Source organism: Oryx dammah, unplaced genomic scaffold (genome assembly GCF_014754425.2).
Source record: "Oryx dammah isolate SB20612 unplaced genomic scaffold, SCBI_Odam_1.1 HiC_scaffold_11, whole genome shotgun sequence".
Taxonomy (NCBI): Eukaryota; Metazoa; Chordata; class Mammalia; order Artiodactyla; family Bovidae; genus Oryx; species Oryx dammah.
In genome coordinates this window covers 2963556-2973491 of record NW_024070195.1, presented here as the reverse complement: position 1 = coordinate 2973491, position 9936 = coordinate 2963556, and the positions used below count along the sequence as shown (strand labels likewise).

General features: G+C 49.8%; 1 protein-coding gene across 2 annotated transcripts in view; it reads right to left on the bottom strand.

Moving 5' to 3' along the window:
• Positions 1-9936, bottom strand: part of FARS2 (phenylalanyl-tRNA synthetase 2, mitochondrial) — a 312032-nt gene that overhangs the window by 107204 nt on the left and 194892 nt on the right. For both annotated transcript variants that reach the window (XM_040249389.1, XM_040249390.1), the window contains one exon: positions 6703-6854. In XM_040249389.1, coding sequence (XP_040105323.1) covers positions 6703-6854 — 152 coding nt within the window. The remainder of the gene's footprint in view (positions 1-6702; positions 6855-9936) is intronic.

The following is a 9936-nucleotide window of genomic DNA, read 5'->3' as shown; positions in this document are numbered from 1 at the left end:
CCCCCCCCCCCCCCCCGCCGCCCCGCCCAGCCATCAGCTTCCTGATCCTGGGAGCTCAGAGTTTCAAAATATATTTTATAAAGGATATGACCAACCTTCTTCACAAAACTCCCCCCACCCCCTTTCTTTCCTTCCTTTTCTCTATCTGAACATTTGGTCCAAACCACACTATTTTTAAACCAGTGGTTTATTCACATCCCAACTTATTGCAACCTAATTCTTGTTTCTATATAGCAATCCGCACCATGCTTTTCTCTCCTGTAAGAAAAGAAACTGTCGTAACTGAGACGTAAGGTTTTGGTCATTTAAGCAAAATATGTTACCAACTGGGGTGTGTTTTTGGTCTATGTGGAAAGAGGTGTCAGTTATATCCTGAAAAAAAAAGAGAGAGATTTTCTTTTTTTTCTTTATGGTGAATTAATTTCATCAAAATTTCTTAATTGAGTACTTTGTTATAAATGCCAAAGAGAGTAGAAAGTTCAAGACCTAGTGCTTGACACTGATTTACAGTGCGAGGATGGAAAAATGTATAAATATAAGGCAATGGAGTGGTTGCTAAAACAGAAGAATGTGCTAGAAACACTTCTTCCATTATAACCATAGAATTTCCAAACCTTGCACACTGGTTGCATTACTAGACAGACAATCCAGGAGAAATTACCATGTTTAATGAAAGCTAGGATAAGAGATGGATTTCCCTGGTGGCTCAGATGGTAAAGAATCTGCCTGCAATGTGGGAGACCTGGGCTCGATCTCTGGGTGGGCAAGATCCCCTGGAGGAGGTCATGGCAACCCACTCCAGTGTTCTTGCCTGGAGAATCCCATGGACAGAGGAGCCTGGTGGGCTACAGTCCATGGGGTTGCAAAGAGTCAGACACGACTGAGTGAGTATGCATAGCACAGGGTAAGAGACTACTGCAGTAAACCTTCGTGTACACATCTGGACCACATCTGTCATCTCTGGTACAGGTATTTCACCGGCCTAATTTCCAAGGCTAGGGTCCTTCCTCATCTTACTATTGCCACTTCCTTTCAGGAACAGGTGAGGACTAAGAACAGTGGCCACATCTCTCAAACACAGACGCCACGCACTTCTGTGAAGTGTTCTTTCTCCTCTGAGAAACATTACACGAGACATCCTACAAAACAGTTCTGGAAGGCGACTGGCATTTTGTGGATTTTGTCCTCATCCCTGAATTGTGCACGCATGGAAAAGACGTCTGTGTAAACGAGACTTAGGACCCACCCAGAATCCCCAGTCCTCGTTTGCTGTGTAACCGGAAGGGAAAAGACCAGGGCGGGGCATGGGGGAGGGTCTCTGTGGGGCTCAGACAGAGGTGAGGAGCATGAGGACACCAGCGGGGTGGACCAGCTGTGCACGAGCCGGGACACGCAGGGCACCACGGGGCTCCACAGCTCAACGGTGTGCCGGCCGGGGCGGCGCAGGACTGCCAGTGCCCGGCCAGGAGCCGCGGGGACGCAATGCAGGCGCGCCACATGCAGTGGAGTGAGCTGGTTCGTGAACACGACTAAGACACCCTCTGGGGCTTCCAGACACCCCGAGGGGCTCTGCTGGAGCCGAGGGCGTGAGCAGGTGGCTGGAGACCCTGCGGACGGCGGGACGGAAGCCCCTTCGCTTGCATCCCCAGCGTCTGAGTCACAAGAGACCCCGTGAAGGGGACGCCCTCGCCTGCACCGCGCTGCCCTGGGACGTCCTTGTCTCCTTCACGGGACTCTCAGGACATTCTACCTTGCTGTCTCCTCACTAGACCCCAATCAAATTCCTTCGATGATCCTCTCTGGCTCCAAACTACACCTGAACAAATGATCACAGTGTTGCTATGGACTACTAAAATGAAGCGAAACAAACAGAGACAGAAGCTCCCACAAAGACCGGCTGTTTCCACCGGGTTTTCTAACTCCCCCATTCCCCGTGCTCCCCTACACCTCGCGTCTCAGATTCTGCCCCGTTCTGGACTCAGAACCACATTCCACCTCTGAGAGTGGGACCCGCAGAAGCCCTGGGCCAGTAGTGCTCAGCAGAACACGCAGACTGTCCTGCAAGGATTCTGCCCCAACATCTGGGGCTCCCACCCCAGCAGCGGCCTCCATGCTCCCCGAGGCCGGCCTGAGCTGGGCTCCCCTCCACACTTGCCTGGATGGCTGTCCCAAAGCCCAGCTCCTCTGTGACCGCTGGTCTGCCCTGCTGCACGCCTCCACCTGCTGCCGGGCCCGTTACCAACACCCCAAAGGCAGACACCTAGACGGCGGGACCACTGGGCCCACCTGTGCCCATCACTGGTCCTTCACCCTGGAGGGGCCCCTCCTCCCGGAGGTGGCTGCCCCCTGCCTTTTTTGGTGCATCCTCCTGACTGCTCCCCCCACTGCTGGAGCCTCAGACTGACCAAGTTGAGGAAAACAAGTTGCCAGGAGACACTGGAGTCGGCTGCCTGGAGCCGCCCTAGCTGGCAGGTCTCAGCCCAGCCCAGGGGGGAGCCCAGAGGCGCTGGGGGCACAAGAGGCTTGATGGTTTTTCAGGAGGCCAGATAGGTGAGGCCCAGGTCTGTGGGGCGTCTCTGCTGCTTGGAGATCTGAAGTTGACTCAAAAAGGTTTCACCAGTATATCGCGGAGACTTCCTTACAAATACAGACCCATCCTTAGAGACTCAGCTCCCAACTGTCTAGTGAGGGTAAGGGCATGGTGATGCTCTGTGCAATTCTGAGGCAGCATTTGGATTCATGCTCCTCGTGGTCGCCAGGATAACATCACTGACTCTGAGGACCGCGGCACATGGGGCCCGAGTCTCCGTGGGGTGTGAAAAGTGAGGTGACAGACAAGGGGACTGGCGGTGGAGGCGCGGAGGGCCGACTCCCACCGCGGCCCCTGGGCATTCATCTGGACGGCAGCCAGTGGAAAGAAGTGACCTTGCGAACTGAGATAACAACTTTAAAGACCCAGCGATGGAAAGGCTTTCTCATAACTGCCCCCCACAATGGGGGAGAGGGGAGTTCTGCTCTGCAAGCAAGATAGAGACCTCCTGTGCCCACACACGCTGCCCTGGGTGCATGTCTTAACTTGCGTCCCTCTGATCGATACTGTGGGGGTGAGACCAGGCACCACGAAGGGGTGTGAGGCACCCTTACCTGCGTCTTGGGAAGAGGGCGTTCGGCCCCCACGCTTACAAAACGGTGCACAAGGTGCCAAGCACAGACACTGCTGGAGAACTCCCTGAAAAGCACCAACGGCAAGTTCCAAAGGAGAGAGGGGCTTCCCGGTTAGTTTCCACAAGGGCGCGGGGTGGTGTGGCAGGCCGCTGGCCGGGCGCCTGACCCCTGGCCCCGCCTCCCCGGAGTCCAGGAGGCGCTCGGTCCCTCCCTGCTCTGTGTAGGGCTGCTCCTCTGGGGTCAGGTCAGCCTGCAGGGGACCCCCAAGAATCCTTCCGCAAACGGCGAGGTCCTGGGGGACACGGCGGAAGAGGGGGGGTTCGGGGACTGAACTAACTGTGTTCTATAGTGTCTCCCGCTGGGGGCCAACAGGGCCGCTCTGTGATGGCGACAGAATGCACCCCTCCCTGGCTGCTTTAAAAAGAAGGCTTGGGGACGGAGGGGAGAGAAGGGATCGGGGAAAAGAAATACCAGGCTAAAAATAATTTTCTTTGAACTGCTTTCCGGGCTGTCTGAACCACAACAATAGACATTCTTATACTCATGCCACCAGCCTTGCAATAAAAACAAGGGAAGGGCGAGAGCCAGCGGAGTTCTAAGGCCGTCTCCTTGGCACTGCGCGCTATTTCAAGGGGACGCATCTTCTGACGCGCTCTCCCAAGATTAGCTGGAGCGGGCTTCTCACTGCCGGCCCATCTTTAAGTTCCGGTAACTGCGCTTACTCGGCTCTGTCTAGAAAAATGACCAGAGAGGTCAGCCCCCTGCTGGCACTGCCGGCAGCATTGCCTCGGCATACAGCCCGGAGCCCAGTCCTGTGGACGACGGAGCCCGGCCTGCCAGCATCCACGCCACTGGATGAAGTATTTGTGTGTGTTTTTTTTTTTTCTTTCTGATTAAAATTTTACTCCTCAAGTTGCAGGAAGACCAGGCTCCATTTCAGAACGACATGCGATGGGAACTCTCATTCTCTTCTCTCTAGAATCAGCTTCATCATCTGGATCGACCGCCAAACCCGAGCGGACTCGCTGTACTGAGGTCGTCCTCTGTCTTACAGAAACCAGATGGGTTGACTGTGGAAGTTACTGGTTGATACTCGACCACCTAGCAATTTTTAGAAACCGGCGGTTTTCAAAGCATGTCACACAGACGGGCTCATCTTGTGTTTGCGGCAACCACTGAAAGATGGTATCTGAGCTCTCAAGTGGGCAGAGGAGGGGACTGCGGCCCGGCGGCCCGGGACCAGGTATTAGGATGCAGAGAGGCAGGAACAGGGTGCCCGACTCCCAGCCCTTTCCAGACCACATGCCTTGCCTTCCAACACAAAAAACTGCCTCTGGTCTTGGAATCAAAGCTCCTCTAGGGAGGGAGGGAGGGTGGATAGGCACCCACCAGCCAGGAGGCAGTGAGCCTCCCTCCACCCCTGAGAACACTGAGGGTGGGTGGAGGGAGGCATGGGCCCTGGGCCCCCGTGGAGCCTGCATCAGGGGGCCCACAGGTAAGACTAGAACGCGACTGAGCCAGCAGCCAGGGGAAATCTGGGAGTCCCACAGGTGGAGGCGACCGGGGAGGAGGAGGGGACGGGAGGACCAGGGGAGGAGGACGGCAGTGTCCCCGTGCCGGTTCTGAAACCGTGCAGTGAGCCCCTCTGCTGAGGATGCTCTTGCCTGGAAGAGGGGGCCAGGCGGTTTAGGGTGGCCCCCGATATTAAACCAACGATAGGTTCTCGAACCAATGGCAGCTCCTCCACAGCCTGCTCAGACCCCAGGAAGCGGCCTGGTGCGCAGGGCTCCGCCCAGCATGTGGGGTGATTGTTTGCTCAGTGAGCCTGCCTCCCCCCAGAACTGGTGCTGGTATCGGAGAGAGGACGGGCTGGAAGAGCCTTGGGCTGAGGCAGCAAGGGGCGGAGAGTGACTGTGTGTTTAACTGTGGGAGGCGCTGAGCTGCGCAGGGTCTCTGGCTTCAGACCTGCCTTGGTCTGCGTAGCCTTCAGCCCTGACTCAGGCTCACCCTAAATAAATCCCTTTGTCCTGAAGAGTCACCATGAGGGACTCTGTCCTGATGACAAAGCAGCCTAACAACCCAGAGGTGTTTTTACAGAAGCTGAAGGTCTCCACCAAAGGGCGCTGGCTCCCATTAATCGGGACTGGGGGACGTGTCACTCACAAGATGTCAAAAGGAGCCCCCAGCTCAGCCCTCAACCTCGTGCAAAGAGCTGGTTCTGAACACCCAACGCATTCAAATATGAGGGACAAAAAGCAATCACACGCACACCACTGATGCACCAACTAAAATACAGGGAAGGAAAGAAAAGGGAAACGGCAGAAAAACTGACGGGAAGTCAGAGAAAAATGCCGCCATTGGGTCACATGAAATTTCTGGCTAAGTATTTTGCAGTGAATTTTAAAAACCAAATGAAGCAATTTATCTAAGAAGGAAAAATCACAAAGCAGAAATGACTTTGGGAAGAGACAGGAAGAAAACAGAACTGGAATCTGAGCTTGAAGAACTCAGAAAAGGTGGGTGTGGGGCAGAATATCCGAATGTGGGCAAGAAGAGGCTACAGAAGATGGGGGTGGGGGAGAAGGTGATGGTGGGGGGCACCAGACCAAGTGGAGAGAGAGATTTTTCAAACATCAGAGGGAAACATAGCAGCCCGAGGCGGCGGACAAAGGAGGGCTGGAGGGCATGTGTGGATCCCCAAGGGCGGCATCAGGAGAGAGCCTTGTTGATATGATTCAAGAAAACTTTCCTGAGACCCAGGAGGCAGCAAACCTTAGAGAGAGTCAAGGGTTCACAGAGTAGCAAGAGCAGGTCACCACCGAGAGGGATCCTCACACGGTTATTAAATGTTGAAGACAAAGAATTCTTTAGGAAGAAAAGAAAAAAAGATCAAGCCTGGCCTCAGATTTCTTTATATCAACTTCAACTTGAGAAGACAACTGAGCAACATTTACGAGACCCTGCTCCCCCCAAAAATGGGTGCGCCAAGGACCTGAAACCCAACCAAGCTGCCAGGTAAGTACTGACATGAACGGAGACGAGGAGCTGAGCATGCAGACGCTCAGGGAACACCGCCTCCCCCAGCCCCTGAGCACACTTCCAGACGCACACAGAGCTCCTAGGGCGCAGTAGGGTCTTGGCGTGTGGTACGTGCTTGATAAACGTTCACTGAGAGACCGACAAAACAGCTTTCGCGACACAAACTGCTCTCTCGGCTTCATTTCCTCGGTACCCAGAATGTGAGAGGGTAAGAAGTCGCTTCCTGAAACAACACTGGAAAACTCCAAGATCTTTAAAACCTTCTGTTTCAAATCCTTTGTTTACTAAGGCAGGAAAGATGAAACGCGCATCTTAGAAAGATTTTCAGAAAGTACTGACATAAAAGAGTTTTCTGATATGCTGAAGGTTCGCCATAAATTCAGATCACATTTGTCTCTTACATACTACATCGCAGCAAAACTCGATCACACAACCACATGCCATTTGTCACATAGAAACAAAACAGGATCAGCCAGAGAGGTTTTTTTTTTAACTTACTTTGGATGTTCAAACTTGTCTATAAGATCAACTTTTTCCACGAGATCGCCTCCAATTGTTCGGACTAAGTCATAGAAATCATTCTCCGTGTAATTCTCGCGAGGTAGCCAGAAGGAGATGTCATTGATCACAGCAGGGTATTTGCTGAGGGGCTAACGAAACGAGAGAAGAAAAGATACTGATTTGTTAGTTGGATGTCAACGTTTGAGTGTTTTCAGGGCAAGTTTCACTTGGGCTAGTTAGAAAATGCTGGCAAGACATTGCTTCAGCACTTGAATGTTCAGGAACAAAACAAACTTAAAAGATAAGTCAGAATCCAAAATTAGCAAATTCCACTGTGAATATTATAGATCCTTATCACATTCATGTGTAACGTTACCATATATTATATTTATATTGTCATTGATGTTCAATTTAGTATAAAGCAATTTGAATACATCATACTTCATTTTTTTTTCCCATTTGAAAACGAGGAGAAAAGTTCGCATCCAATTAACAAGCAATTCATTAACTTCCTGTGATACTTTCAGGAAGCCATTTTAATAGAGAAATAAGTAAGGGCCTGTCAGAATAGATATTTCAATTAGTAATGTCATTATTTGTTAGTATTTCTAATTATTAAGGGAATACTTCTAATTGTTAATTAGGTAGGGAGTTATTTTTCAAATTATGCTTCTAAGGATGTGACATCTTCCCTGGTGACTCAGAGGTTAGAGGGTCTGCCTCCAATGCGGGAGACCCGGGTTCGATCCCTGGGTCAGGAAGATCCCCTGGAGAAGGAAATGGCAATCCACTCCAGTATTCTTGCCTGGAGAATCCCATGGATGGAGAAGCCTAGTAGGTTACCGTCCACGGGGTCGCAAAGAGTCAGACGCAACTGAGCGACTTCCCCTCACCTCAAGGACGCGACAGACACAAATGTAACCGTTCTTCCAGTTTATCCCCTCTTTTCCCAGTTTATTAGGGGTCATAACTAGTTCATAATACTGGATACATATTTAAAATTAGGTATTTTTAGAAGTTATGACATTTGTTTACACAGCTTAAATACATACATCATAAATACATATCTATATATTACTCATATATATACACACATAGGCATAGATAGTCACGACGGAAGTCTGTAAGTTACTTCCACAATAAAAAATGTCTCCTTAAATGCTTCATTATATACCTATGAAATCTATACAACTAAGGAAATATCTACTAAAGCTATGAATTTGTTAGAAGAACAAGTTTATAAAGCGATTTACACTAAGCCTGATATCAACAAACCCACTGATGAATCACTAATTTGAAAAAGCATAAAACTTTTTAAACAGAAAAACCTCTGAAGAACCAAGTACTCAAACATAAATGACCTCAACTTGCAATATCAACAAAGCTGTCAAACAAAAGCACCGGTTTGGAACACACATTTCAGATGAACATAATAGAGCTACCATCCAGGTGCTCCTGAACAAAGTACCACTGCTCCTGAAAAACATCTTGTTTTTTTTCAGAGCTGAGATGCTGTGATAAACAATCTGCAGGTTAAGAGAACGATGCGAGACGAAGGGAGATGGCTGGTTACACAGTGCTTTTCCTTTGAATGGTACCCTTTTGCCACTTCTAAAGAACATGGGAATTTAGCGGAATTAGTTAAGAGGCAGAAGTTGTCAGGAATAAGCATGAAATCTCTTCCACGACAGACATGGGAGGAGGCACTGGTTTCAGGAGTCCAAGAACAACGGTCGACATGACAACAGCTAGAATGTAAGACACTACAAAATATAGGGTTTATGTTACCGTAAATACAGGTGTTAAACCATGGAGGAAAACCCAGACCCTTGCATTGCAAACCTAGTTCATGCTAACAAGAGGTAGCAAGTTTAAAGCAGCAACGGCAGGTGCCTTGCGAGCTTGGCAAGTGTAGAACCCGAGGCTTTCACACCCCTGATGGGCCCCCTCTCTCTCTTGCCTCTCTTCCTGCAGGTGAACATCTTTTCGTTCCTCTCCAGTGAAAGCATGTGGGAGGCAGACTTCAGAACTGACCTGGCTGAGACACGCCCACGTAGACCATCTGATGAGGCAGAGACTGCAGGGTCACCGTGTCTCTGCCCAGCTGTGCCCTTTAGCAATGATGACACATCTGCCGTCGGGCAGAGCTGCTTCTGCACTGGGAATCTGTCTTTTCTTCCCGGCCGCATGGAGGCTTTCTTCTTAAGCTTGGAGGTTCTAATGAGGCTGGGCCTGCGCTCGTCTTGGTTTATTCTGCTCAGGACTCAGCGTGCGCCTTCACCCACAGAGTTCACCTCTCCATCCGTGTCGGAAAGTTCCAGCCAAGACCGCTTTTTTCTCTTCTGGAACCCCAGTGCTCCACGTTGCAGGGCTTCTCAATCTACCTTCCATTTCTCTTAACTGACTGATTGCAGGTTTTTAATCTTTAGGTATTTGTGCTCTGTGCTGGGTGTAATTCTTTAGTCACAGCCTCTGAGTTACTCATTCTCCTTTCAACTGACTTCTGGTCTCATCTGTTTCTCTCTCTTTTTTTTTTAATCTCTATTTCAGTGAATCTATTATTCATTTCTAATATTTCTAATTTCTTTTCCCCATAAGTATTTACATTTCGTTTTTTGCCTTTTATTCAGAATTTGCTCTTCATCACGGTCTTGAAGAACTAAAAAGCCTCTTTATGAAAGTGAGAGGAGAGTGAAAAAGTTGGCTTAAAGCTCAACATTCAGAAAATGAAGATCATGGCATCTGGTCCCATCACTTCATGGGAAATAGATGGGGAAACAGTGGAAACAGTGGCAGACTTTATTTTGGAGGGCTCCAAAATCACTGCAGATGGTGACTGCAGCCATGAAATTAAAAGACGCTTACTCCTTGGAAGGAAAGTTATGACAAACCTAGACAGCATATTCAAAAGCAGAGACATTACTTTGTCAACAAAGGTCCATCTAGTCAACGCTATGGTTTTTCCAGTGGTCATGTATGGATGTGAGAGTTGGACTATAAAGAAAGCTAAGCACCGAAGAATTGATATTTTTGAAGTGTGGTGTTGGAGAAGACTCTTGAGAGTCCCTTGGACTGGAAGATGCAACCAGTCCATCCTAAAGGAGATCAGTCCTGGGTGTTCATTGGAAGGACTGATGGTGAAGCTGAAACTCCAGTACTTTGGCCACCTGATGCAAAGAGCTGAGTCATTTGAAAAGACCCTGATACTGGGAAAGATTGAAGGCAGGAGAA